This window comes from Dendrobium catenatum, unplaced genomic scaffold (genome assembly GCF_001605985.2).
Source record: "Dendrobium catenatum unplaced genomic scaffold, ASM160598v2 fragScaff_scaffold_700, whole genome shotgun sequence".
Lineage (NCBI taxonomy): Eukaryota > Viridiplantae > Streptophyta > Magnoliopsida > Asparagales > Orchidaceae > Dendrobium > Dendrobium catenatum.
This window is the reverse complement of record NW_021319162.1, coordinates 49,691-63,845: the sequence shown is the minus strand read 5'-3', so window position 1 is coordinate 63,845 and position 14,155 is coordinate 49,691. Positions and strand designations below refer to the sequence as shown.

General features: G+C 33.8%; 1 protein-coding gene across 1 annotated transcript; it reads right to left on the bottom strand.

The window, feature by feature from the left end:
• Positions 1–993: 993 nt before the first annotated feature.
• Positions 994–2,600, bottom strand: LOC110095710 (protein SUPPRESSOR OF QUENCHING 1, chloroplastic-like). The gene has a single exon (XM_020821351.2). It carries the CDS (start codon positions 2,459–2,461, stop codon positions 1,505–1,507), a length of 957 nt encoding a protein of 318 aa, XP_020677010.1. The 5' UTR covers positions 2,462–2,600; the 3' UTR covers positions 994–1,504.
• Positions 2,601–14,155: the final 11,555 nt, after the last annotated feature.

The window sequence follows — 14,155 nt, the reverse complement described above, 5'->3', positions numbered from 1 at the left end:
GTAGTTTTATTTATAGGCTTTATTATTTTTATCAAACTAAACATAAAATACTCATCAACATGGACGCAAATTTGGACAAAATATAGTAGAGGATATGCCCTACATCACCTAATATTTCTTGGTCAATTTAATTCACTCATTCTTTGTAATTTAACTTTTAATCTACAACTCATGATTTGACTAAGAAGTTTGAAAATTCATTACATCCAATCCATAGTGAAATAGGTCTAAAATTTATGTGGAGTGGTTACATTTATACAAGGATTATATGTCATTGATTGTAGACCATAATGAATAGCAAAGGCATATAGGTAAATCAACTTAGGGTTATGTCTAGAGAAATTATAAAAAATCTTGGAAACTCTCCCAAGGAAACAATTGACAATTAAGCTCAATAGTGTTCACTTTGTCTTTAACATTCAAAATATTGGTGAAAATATTTTTAAAAATATTGTGATTCCACCAATTAATGATTTTTTTAAGTCTTTTTAGTTTAAACCAAAAACTCTTCATGCCAAGAATAGAGTTATCAGGATGTAGGGGGCATGCCAATTTTCCTGAACTACGTCCAGAAAAGAATCATGAAGTAAGAACATGTTTTGAAATCTAAAATGAGGCAAAGAACTCATATGCATAGTCTTGAGACTAATAGGAGAGTGATCAGAAAGAGTTATGATATAAGATGCTCAACAGAAATAAAATTAAAAGAGCCTATTATCATTAAACAAAATCTAATCCAATAGTTGTCATAAATGACCACGATTCCAAGTGAATTTGTTACCATAGAAATCAATGTCAACTAAAGTACAATACATAATCATATTATTAAAATTCTCCATAGAGTGATAGTTAGGAGTAGAGAAACCAATACGCTCAGAGGGATTAGAAAGTGTTAAAATCACCACCCACACTCTAGGGCAAGTTACAAAAATACTATGAAAATTAGTGAGTTGCTCCCATAACACTTTTCTAGTATTACGAGAAAAAGTAGCATAGATAAAAGAGGCACAACAGTTTAAATTTAAAAATTCAATATTACAATGCAGGACTTTAGTGAAATCTCCAATAACATCAATCCGAACAGGAGCCTTCCATAACACTCAATTCTTATTGGCATAATTTGAAACAGAATGCTTAAAGCCCAAAAATTTAGTACTACTAAATAATTTAGAAGTAGTAATAAGAACTTCAAGCAAAACAAGAATAGAAACATTATAAATATGGCTTCTTAACCCTCAATTTAGAAGAGGGGCAACCGATACTCCTAACATTTCAAATAATAGATTTAAACATAAAAAAAGTGCTAACGACTAGTTTGCGAACGGGTGGCCCTAAGAGATTGTAAAATAATGTTCTTGGTTTACCTACCTCTCCTATTTTGAAGCTTAGCAAAGCTAGTGTCGTTATAATGTTTGGCAAAATATTTAGCAATAATATACAATGAGAATTAAAAGGTAGCTTACTATCTTTGTGCATGCCCACTTGCCTTACCTTTTGAGGAAAATCATGAATTTTGATGATTCTGTGACCTGTGATCTGAACTTCCACCCTCTAAAATATCATGAATTGAAATATTTCCTATATCTTTTCTGACGAGTGAAGGACTGGCTTCCTGTATTCTCTCTTCGGACAGTGTAGTGGTAACTGCAATGCATCTCATATTTGCAGTTTTGGCAGCCTGACCTCCAGCAAGAGCATCTTCAATTACCAAGCACTCAGAGGGGGGAACATTCATAATTTTTGATGCTGCTAAGAAAATATCTGGAGCAGGTTTTAAATTCTCGAATTCATCAGCTGAGACGATGGCATCAAATAGTGCCGTCGGCAAGCCAGCAGCAGCCAGATTTGCATCAACCTTTATCCGATCAGCACTTGACGCAACAGCAACCTTGAGCCCTTTACTCTTACACTCCATTATGATCTCTAGAGCCCCTGGAAATCCAATGCCAGAATTGGGTTTTGCATACTCATCAAGATATATTTCAAAAAACCGTTTCTTAGCTGCCTCGGTATCAAACCCGTTAACCCCCTTCACAGAAGCAACACCTCCTAAAAAATTTGCCTCACCGGTCCCCATGAATGGCACGAAGTCATCGGCGGTGACGGAGACGCCCATCTCAGCGAAAACATTGACAGCGGCCATTCGAGATGGCTGCTCGCTGTCGCAGAGAACTCCGTCCATGTCGAAGAGGACGGCCGAAACCTTCCCCCACCCAATCGTATCCCCTCTCGCTTCCGCTTCGCTCATGTCAACTTGCTGCAACGGCGGCGACGAAGAGGACGCAACAGTGCAGAAGAAGAACCGACGGCGGGCAGCTAGTGTCTGGTTTAAGGTTCGAATTGGCCTCCATTGCCGAAGAGGGAAGGAGAGGCTGACGGTGGCGGAATAGCTAGAAAAGATAGGGTGAAAATGGGCATTCGCGCTCCTTGCCGGGGAGGTAACCAACAAGCTCAGCGTCATCACGACAATATTTTAAACCCTATGAAGCAAGAATTAAAAGGAATTTTGTCATGGAAGCACTGGTTCTTAATTGAAAGTTTGTATGAAGAGTTCGCATGGTTTATCCTATTCGAACTATTATAGGCCAAACAAATAGATGGGATTCATTAGTATCATTCCTTAGATGATTTCCAACTGGTAGAGGACCTTTTCGTGGCAAGTGGCTAGGTGAAAGGTGAGCAAAAAACAACCTGGCATTTTTTCGTGGAGAGGATAACTTGGGCTAGGTTTGGGCTAAACTAGAGCATGGGCTAGGTTTAGGTGACTTTTAGTAATGTTCTAGAGAAGATTTAAACAAGCCAAACTAGTTGGTATATGATAGAGATAGGGGTTTTGTTTTGTTTTGTTTGTTTGTTTGTTTGTTTTTAAGGGGAAACTCTTAGAGAGGCCTAAGCATTAATATAAGAAAAATAGTACAAAGTCCTTAAAGAGATCTCAAGCTTAGTAATGCTCATAAGAGCTACAAAAAGAAAACAAAAAAATTCTAGGAACTCGGGTTCCCTACTACACGAAATTATAAAATAACCTAGGTACAATCTACGGTGAACAAGAAATAGCATCCCAAAAAAGGGAACAAACAAAAAAACAGCAGCAAGCTCCACCTTAACTTCCAAAAAATCATGACTACGATCACGTGCACTAAAAAGCCCCTGCAAAAGAAAATGGCAGCCAAAGTGGAACTTGCACAAATATAATTTTAAAAAAGGCAAGGTGATAGTCCAAGCAATTACTTGAAGAGTTTGGAGGCTGAATGATCTCTCTTTTATTTATATTACTTATTCTTGAGATAGGGGCTTAGTTAGCTTTGACAATTTGGATATTTTAGGTTATTTGAAGAATCTAGTCAACTTTGGTCAAGCCAACTAGAATAGATCCTTGGGATCCTCTAAAGGCTATTTGGCTCAAGTCAAAGGGATTTGATATAATTAATTTCAATTTTACATGAAGGAGATTTGGGTTTACCGAGGTTTGACCACTTCATATTAGCTGACCAATTCAAACCACTATAAAGTAGATAGGTTAAGGTTTAAGGATGTTTAAAAGTTCAAATAGACCAAGCTTGAGCAATGGGGTAGGTCCAATTGATCGTAAAAATCTATACTAGTTTAACCAGTCTTGGATTAGGTTAACTAAGTCAAATGTTAACCAAAGTAGGTGGCAAAAGCATGCCCAAACCTTAAGAAGATTTAATGGATTTAATTTGGTGAGGTTTTCTAAAATAGTGAGGCTTAGAGTAAATCAATGTAGGGGTTTGACAGTTGATCATGCTTAAACTAAGTCAATCATGTTAAATGGGTCAACTTTTGGCTTGAGTGGCTAGGGTTGATGAGTTTAGTATATCAAGCTCCTATGGTTGAGACTTGGATAGTGCTTAAAATCAAATAGCAAGTGTCATGGATGATGTTGTTCACTTGGAAAGCTTCATGTAGGTTGGGGATTAACCCTTTGGCTTTTAGGTCAACTAAGGCATGGTTTAGGGTTTATATTAGTTCAAGGATATTTAGAGTTAGGTTTTAGGAGATTGGAGTCAAATTTATAGGTATAGGTCATGTATTCTAACCATTTAATTCAAGATAACATAATAGGCAAGTTAATTTTTGACAAGTTATAATAGGGGACCTAGGAATAGGTCTTTGGTGCTTAATCAAGCAATATAACACTATATTCATATATTACCAAGCTTAAAATAGATATTTATAGGTTTAGGGTTTATATGAACTGAGTGAAAAGTGAGGTTAACAAGGACCTTACCGTGAATGAGGTTCTATAATGAGATATGAAACAATTAAGACTTGAGAGCTACGAGTAGAAACGACCCTCTTATATTTGTAAACCTTTGTTACCCTCTTATATTCCTATAGAAACCTCGTAATAGCCATTGATGCTCTTTACAAATGCATTATTACATTCATAAATTCCAAGTGCTTGTAATCTTCTTAGGTATTAGTGAATCACACTAACCTTATATACCTTGCCTAATATTTCAGGAAGATAACAAAATAGGTGTGAGCTCCTAGTGAAGACATACACTTCAACACTTATACAAAGAGTCGATATATATGTTGTGTGACCAAGAGAATCATGATTAAAGTGGTGATTCCTCCTTGCTCCAAGGCACGAACACCAGGAATTAGTTGGCATGCATCAAGATGATGCAAGTTCTCGCTAAGGGCAAGGAAGTGGTAGCATTTCTAACTTTAAAGTTGATAATGTCACCTCGTTCTGCTAAGGGGATATCCATTGATGAGGAGGAAGGGAATAAAAGGTCGAGGAGGTAGTGATGGAAAGATATGCAATGAAAAAGAAGTGGATGTTGTAGAGTGGGCGATGGGGAATGAAAAAGATAAGGAAGAAAGTGCTTAATCTAACCTTCCTCACTCACAAAGGCTACCTACTCAGGGGTTATAGCCAATGATCCCTATTCCTTATATAGGTTCTACAATAAGGATCATTCCACTTTCTTTTGATCACTCGATGGGTACTTAAAGGCTATCCCTAAATATGAGCTCAACTATGCCAACATGAAATTTCTAGAGAACTTTTTACGACCTTCCTACCAGTGGCTTATGGTGAAGGAGGCCCACCTCGAGAAGTCCTATAGTTCTTACCAATAGTGTGTGGAAGATGAGAGGTTAACCAATCTTGCCATTGAAGTCAAGGTGGAGGATCTATAGAGCAAGATCGTTAAGAGGTTGAAGCTTCAAAGGTAGACTTATTAGAGGAGGTGGTAGAAGGAGGTAGTGTTAAAATTGAAGGAGATAATTGAATTAAAACTCACCAAGACATCCACTGATATTAAGCACACTAAAGCGAATTTTGTCTCCTTCTTAAAGTCTAGTGACTGTGGGGAAATCATAAGACAAAGGTTCAAGGCTGAAATAAAGTACTACTTCAAGAAGCTCATCTCGAAAGTGAGCTTAACTCTAGAATCCAAAACTCTACTATGTTCTTTTAGGAAGTTTCAAAAGGTGTGAAGACTAATAGTGTGAGTATGACTAGTGATTCAATCATACTAGCCCATCTTATGAAATTTTTTTTATACCTTTTTTTCCATAAGGATAACTTGTATTTGCAAAGTTATTTAATGAAATATTTTTTTCTTACTCATCTTTTTTTTTTGTTTATTTTTATTGCTCTAAATTTATTTAAGTTTTTATTTTGGCAGTATTGGTATAAATAAAAAGCATGTACTATGGCACTTGCCTAAATGTAATTGTAAGAACTTTTATAAAATTTTCTTGAAGTTCTTAACTTAGTGTTGAATTCAATAGAAGTTAATGTGTAACCCGACGATTGATAGTAAATAAAGTAATGCACCTTTAGTTTATAGCATGGTATTAAATAAGAATATATAACTCGATAATAATTAATTAAATTGTTTGTCAAAGAAAAAATGGTTGACTCTATTACAAATCTGGATTTAAGTGTTTCAATTTTGATGATAATAAACATTACTTGATTTGTCACAATGCAATCTCCTAATAATTGAATTTACTTTTTTTTTTGCCTTGCTCATTAACATTTCAGGGCCATAGCGTACTTGTAATCTCAATTAGCTCAAGACTAGGTAGGCTAGGATTAAAGTTTGTATTTTTAGTTTTTATACTTTTTACCTATCTTGAATCAATTATATATTCTAGTAGATCCTAAAGATAAATAATCTTGCACATACATATTCAAGGGAGTGAGTTAGTGAGTTGGAAATATTTTTTATTTTTAAATTAATCGATATTCAGTTAACCATAAAATCTTAATTAGAGCACCCTTTGCTAATTGAGATTGATTAAATTAATTATAGTGGACGATCCTTATCATATAGAATGATTAGTTATAATCAGGATATTTACCCGCCAATCATAATTTAGGCAATATTTTAATGCTCATATTTGTGTCTAATCGTACCGTATGATATGCATTATATTATACGATATATGAAAATCATGTCTAAATTGATTCTATGATTAGGAGAATAATTATAGTTAGTTTCTTCGATTAAATCATACAAGATAATTTGATCGATCATAATGTACGACTTGATTCCTACATGGGTTGATAATTAATCATTGCCCATCATACTAAATAATTATCCATTTTATTCATTCTTATCATACTAGATGATTTGAATGATCCTAAGGTATGATCTGATTCCTACATGGGATGATAATTAATCATCGCCTATCATACGGAATGATTATCCATGTTGTTCACACAAATTGTACTAGATGATGCTCTCAATCATCCTAGATGATCATTTCACCTTATTAATCTGATTATACACGGTATATCTCCTCATATAGTATAAATAGGAAAATTTTGACCTAATTGTATAGTACGATCTTGGATCGTACGGGATGATTAGAGTAGCTAAATTAAAATTTAGGGCTTTTTGAGAGGCTCCCTATTTAAGCATTCACATTATCTTATGTCAAGACTTTTACTGCTAAAATTTTCTAAGAGGGAGAAAAGAGGTTCTTAGGAGAGCTTAGGGAGAGAGAAGAGAGGTAGAGTTTTTATAAGGGAGATTTATGAGGGATTCACAAGGTTGCTCCAAGAAAGGTTCTTCCTCATCATCTTCAAGCTTCTTCCTTGAACTTTTGGAGGCTCCAAGAAGTCATTCTATAGCATTAGGTTTTGGTTCTCTGCCATCTCCAGCTGGGAGAAAAATGATTGTTGGTTCTCTACCATCTCTAGGAGGGAGAAAAAGGATATCAGGTTCTCTGCCTTCATCAAGAGGGTGAAATAGACTAAGGTCATCGGTGGCACTGAGTTGATGGAAGGTGTTTTGTAAGGGCTTCTCTGACTTTCTATTTGAGGAAAAGGAGACATTTTTATTAGTGCAATACCTTGAAAAGGAGGATTTTGGGGAGTAGATGTAGCTCAGGTTTCATCGAACCACTATAATTTATGGTGTGTTTGTTCTTATTATTTTTCGTACTTTCTTTTTCTATGATTAACTATGCGAGTGAAAACTAAGATCTTTTTATTGTGAAATTAATTCACTTTTATATCAAATTATAAAACATTAAATTTTTTTAAAAATTACCAATTACACCCCTCTCGGTTAGTCTAAGGATTGTTCTTAGAGGTCTCACAATCTCCTCAAAATTTTCAGTGGTATCGGAGCGGGATTTAAAAACTATGTTTTAGAAAACTTTTAAAAATGATCCATGGCTAATTTTAGTAATCGTAATATTGTAAAAGGGTATTTTATCATATGAACACCTTTGTTTGATTTTTTTTTTTTTTTTGGAAAATTCACATGTTTACTATCTTGTAATCAATAGATTATCACATGTGGATGTTATTTCAAGAAGGATACTCCGCACCTTCTCATTTTATAAATTGTATTAAAACTAAATTTTCATTTTTTGAATGGAGCATAAAATATAGAGAATTAGCCCAATTAAATGAAAATATTTAAACTACTTTTTTTGTGTATTAAAATCTGAAGATTACGTACGTGTATCTACTTGCACAACTGGTAAAAAAATTTGGGATAAACTATGTATAACCTTTGAATGAAAAAATGAAGTAAAGCAATCTAAGTTGAATATCTACTCCATGATTATGAACTATTTCTCATGAAATCTAGTGAGTTTATTTCTAAAATATATACTAGGTTCACACAAATATTCACTTTCATGCATGCATTAGGTAGAGAACTCACAAATTCTAAAAAAGTTAATAAGATTCTATATTGTCTACCTAGTTCCTAAGATACAAAAAACTTTTATTACTGAATCCAAGGATCTCAATGTTTATTCAATTGATAAGTTACTTGGATCACTCATTTCTTATGAGTATGGAGTGAGTCAAAGACAACATGATAGAGGTGAGAAAAGAAAATAAAAAATTGTAGCCTTAAAGGCTGATGATTATGATAGTGACAATTCTATTCCTAAAAATAATGATGACATTACATTGATAATAAGGGAATTTAAAAGCTTTCTAAAGAAAAATCAAAAGCATCGTCAGCAATGGAATAAAAGTAAACCTAATAAAATTCTAAGGCTTCTTCTGATGTCATATATAAAAATCCCAGATTTTTTTGCAAGTAGTATATATAGAGATTCTCGTATAATCTTTAGAATTCAAAGCACAAAAAAAAAATTTAAGCATTTAGTATTTAGTTGAGCATTGATTTGATATATTATACTCCATTCAGTAAAAGGAATATCAGTTTTGACTCCATTTATAATACATGATGGTACAGAATAACCAGTTTGAATTATATGAGAGATTAATATATTAATTGCAAGAAAGTATACCTGCAAATTTTCTAAAAATAAAAAAAATTCAAATAAAGGTGGTCGCATGATTGAATATCCCTTCATAATATTATGATTTCCAAAGTTAGCTTTTGATCTTTTTTCAAAAGTTTTTCTAAAACTTAATTTATGAATCCTACTCTAATACCTCTTGAAAGTGCTCTGATATCACTTAAAAGTTTGTAATATTTTTCAAACCCTAAAGAATTAGTCATGAGGCTAACCAAGAGGGGATGAATTGGTAATTTAACAACTTCTTTAAATAAAAAGAAAAATTCCCCTTTCTAAAGTTTTTTTAACATCTAAAAACATATAATTTCCTCTCTTAATGAAGAAGCAAAGTAATTTCACAATAACAAAAAATCAAAGATTTTTTCCACATAATTATAACAAAAATAAATGTAAAAAATAAAGTGCAGAAAAATAAAACCAAGAATAAATACACAAGAGATTTATAGTGGTTCATTCAACCTGACTTATGTCCACTGCCTATAACCTCCCATTCTAGGTATTACACTAAACTCTTTAGTAACTATATTTTTGCCCCTATAGCTAAGCATAGAAGCCCTTACAAAATCTTTATCCTAACCCGGTGTAGCTAAGAGTCGTACTCCATTCACAAGCATAGAACCTTGGACCCTTTTCGCCCTCCTGGTGAGGTAGAGAACCTTGACTCTTTTTCACCCTCTTAGTGAGGCAAAGAACCTGAAATCACTTTCACCTTCCCTAGTGCGGCAGAGAAGCTGGGTCCTTTGACACCAAAGAGTTCTTCCTCTATCCAAAATTTCTCTCAAGACAAACCTTGAATCAGATGGTACTAAGGTGCAAGCTTACTAGAGGAACTATGTAAAACGTGTGTGAAACCTCTCCACACTCCCTTAAATCCCATAAGGATCTTCTCCCTCTCAAACTCCATGTTTCCTCTCTCCCTTTTATGGATCTCTCTTCAAGTTTTCTCTAGAAGAATGGAGACTCAATGCATGCCAAAGACACTCACAAAGTCTTTGCATAAAGCTTAAATAGAGGACTTCATGAAACCTATTTTCTAAGAATTTTTCTTTTTGTTTATATAGTACATTACATGCATCGTGCAATATGACCAGTGCAATTCAAACTCATATAGCAAGGTCATTTAAATTAACTATTCAACTTTTATAACATTTTATTTAGTACAATTAAAATATCATAGGTTACAAACTATGGAAATTCCTTCTGTTCATTTGGGACAACCCTTAGTGTTGTGAATCTGGATTTAGAGATTATATTTTTTATTATAGCAAATATTTCTGACACTTCTATTTTCTATGATTATCCTACCTACTAACATTTTAGGTTCATAAGGTCAACTGCAAATCAAGCAACTCAAGATTGGATAGATTAGGATTACGTCATTAAGTAAGCATTCATTAAGTGTTTTTATCTTTTATTGAGTCAAATGTAACAAAGTGAGACCTGATGCTAAGTAACCTTGCACATACACACTCATGGAGAAAAAATTATGTTTATTTTTAAAGTTTTTTATTTTTGATCATATCATCTGAGGTGATCCAAAATTATCCTAGATGATCAGTTAAAAATAAAAATCCTAATTAGGGCATCATGGTTAAGGCAACCATAATTTAGGGAAAATTTGAAGGAGAGAGAGAGAGAGAGAGGATCTTGTGAGGGGTAGTGAGGGTTTCATAGAGGTTGCTCCAAGAAAGGATCTGAGTTGTCTTCTCTGATCATCATCTCTGGTTCCTTGGAGGTTTGATAGAGGTCTACTTTAGTAATTGATCGAAGTTCTTTGCCTACTTCAGAAAGAAGCGAAAGGAATTGGGTTATCTGCTTCACCGGAGTCAGTGAAAAGGAGGTTTGTACAGGCTTCTCCGCCTTGCTGTTGGAGCAAAAGGAGATAACTGAGTTTAGTGTAATACCCGGAGGGGAGGTTCCAGGGAGTGGACATAGGTCAAGTTGACCGAACCACTATAAAATTTTATGTGTTCTTTCTTATTAATTTTTCACATTTAATTTCAGCACTTTAATATTTGTGGTGAATGTTAGTTTTGTTTAAGATCGTGAATTCTATCTGAGAAATTTTTAAAACACCAATTCACCCCCCTCTTGGTTAGCCTCGGGCTAGTTCATAAGGGCTTAACATCCCTAACAAACTTTCACTTGGGAAACTTCGTATACGGACGATCATTCAATACTGTGGATATCGTACGATACAATTAGTATAAAAATCAAGGATTTTGTTTTGTACAATCCATGAGACGACCAATTTCATACAAGGGTAATTATACAGTATGAGATGTATCGTACAGTACAATCGATCATAATAATTATCCATGATTTGTTTAACTAATATTGGGGGATTAATTATGAAACTTTTTAATTAGGGCATATAGTATGAACCAAATTGTATTATATAATTAGCATATTATTAGTCTATTCCTTAACTTATAGTGTCTAGGGTTTTGACAGTGCACAACATATCATACAATATTAATTTAAATCGTATAGTATAAAAAAAGTTCATACAGTATGAAGCCAATATTCTACAATACGATGGACATAAAAAAAACACTCTCTCAAAAACATTTTTCTCTCTCCCCATGTGTGTGTGCAAGGTTACTCAGTAAACATACACCTTTATAAGATTTTAACTCAAGAGTTGAAAAAGCACATCACTAAATATTATACTCTTTACAGCATAACCTATTATACCCAATCTTGAGCATTGTGTCTTCATTGGGTGTTGTATAGTGTTCCTAAAATATTAGTATACATATAAATAAATACATACTGAAAATACTAGATGACATAAATATGTAAACCTTTACATTTTTTATCATCAAAAATATAAATTCATAAGTTTGTGTTGCAATAATATCAAACACTTGCACTATACACTATAGAACACACTTTGTGTGGATGCCAAAACTATATAAATCATAAAATAGCATGCAAGCATTTCATCCATTAATCCATAAGGTGCAACCCAAACTTTTTTAGGTTCCCAAAAATAATCCTTAATGGTTTTATAGAGATTTTCTCACAAAAGGCCATGTGAGAGTATGTGATAGATGGATAATGGATGTTCAAGGCATATGACTGGAGATATAAAGTAATTCATCATGGTAGAGGCTATGGTAGGGAGCAAGGTAACACTTGGAGGTAACATTTTTAGGTTTCCTATTTTTTTTCGTATCTTTTCTGCTGATGACTAGAAATGGAAGCATAAGAAAATGTTCTAGCCAACCCAATTCTATTCACTATGAAGCCAAAGGCGAGATGTATTTTCTCCTTGGGTGAGAAGGGCAAGAGTTATTTTCCTTAATTCATCTAGGAAAGTTAGGGTGCTCTCAAGGAAAGCATTTAAATTCTCTCTTTCTAGTGTATATACTGATATTGAAGGGGGCCCTATGTGAGTGAGGAAAATAAGGGTAAATATTGCACTCTCCGCTTCACTTATTAAGGAAAGTTACTTGATTTCTTACAAGACGGGATAAATGGGCATAGAAATTTCTCAAACATTTTGACACTGTTTGATAGAACTGATCATTTTATCATCATGAATTACACTAGAAAACTGATTAAATTCTTCATGCGAGTGCATATAAATGTTATAATATTTAACATGACCCTTTATAAATTTTTATAATATGAAACATGTAATTAAGGTAAAATCTAAAACCTTTGTGATATGAAATAAATATGACTTCTCATACTTTTTAGTTTTTGAAAGAATGTCATCCACAAAAAATTAACATATTTTGGTGCTTCTTGGCCATTTTGTGATCCAATTGCTTATTTTATGAGCTATAACAAGTTTGATGTAAAGTTTTTACTTTATGTGCTCGATAGTGTTTGAGGGATGTATCTCACTAGAAAGATGACTTTCCTTCTCACTAGGGGTTCCAACACTTATACAGGTCTTGAGCGCATGGGGGGGCTTAGCTCACCTCATGTAGTAGTCTAATCATTTCTTTTAGCATAGACCAAGAGGGTGATTAAACGATCCCGCATTGCTTAAGTGAAAGTGTTGATCATTTAGACATGATTGCAAGTTTGTAAGAATGTTTGGCTATTAGCATTGCTAGCCCTTATTATTTTGGGTGAGTTTATGAGAAGTTTAATTCTTTGTATGCCTATCCAAGTCAAGTACTTATTCCTTTAAAATAAACAAGAATGTTTATATATGTTTAAATGACCCAATTCATCTAACGCCCTAGCTCCTCGAGCTTAGAATGCATGGTTCATAAATTAATAGAGGATTTGTGTTTAATTATTCACAGTGGATAGAAAACTTTATACATAATTATTTTTGAGATTCAGCCAATAATTTCTCTTAGCTACTTAATGAAGGATAAAGAGAGATCTTGTTATAAAGACGACTTTCCTTCTTATTGGGGGGATTTGGGGCTCATGTGGATATTGAATGTCTACGGGCCTCAGCTCCCCTTATGGAGTATTCTTATCTTTTCTTTTAGCACAGACCTAGAGGGGGATAGGATGATTTCATGCTGCTCAAAATATTAATTTGTTATCGTACAATCGAGGGGGCTAATATTCAACAAGTATTGACTGAGAATCTAGTTCAGTAGTCCAGGAGTAAAGAGGACTACAATTTGATAGTTTAGAATGAACTTTAGTTGTTTAGATGGTCAAGAAACCAAAATTTGCTAAGTTTGGAATGAAGGGTGAACTCTCTTTTTAGGAACTAAAGGCTAAAATCTAGTGAGTTTTAAATAAGGGCTGAAATCGATTTATTTAAAAGTCTAGAGGTTAAAATCTAGAGAGTTCATAATAAAAGGCGAACTTGATTGGATGTGATGTTCTCAAGTATTTGAAGATGTTATGTATCATTAACCACTTAACAAAGAATAAATAGAGGATCTTGCTAGAAAGATGACTTTCTTTCATGCAGGAGGCTCTAGCCCATACACAAGTCTAGAGTGCCTAGGGGCCTTGGCTTCAATCCTTTCTTTCAACTCAAACCTATAGGGGGATTGAATAATCCAGGGCTACTCAAGTGATTAGCATGTTATGTGAGGTTGAATGATTACGTTAGAATATTTTTCACCAAAATATAACTTTTGGAGTTCTTATTATAAGAATCAGGGATTCATGCTTGCCATTCTAATTCCCAATAGTGTTTTGAATGTTTTATTTAGGCAGGTGCCTTTGATTGGGTTGAATTTTGATATAGAATTTTTATTTAGAGAATTTTTTTTTAATCGTGTGAATTGAAAATAATGCACATATGTGGATAGATACATCCCTTATGGGTAAAATTGCTTGAAGTTGCCAACACTCCAGGTATAAAGAATTTTGATTTTATTATAGTAGTTCATAAGCTCCTAAAATGGGTTGTCTTTTGATGATATAGGAAACTTCCAAA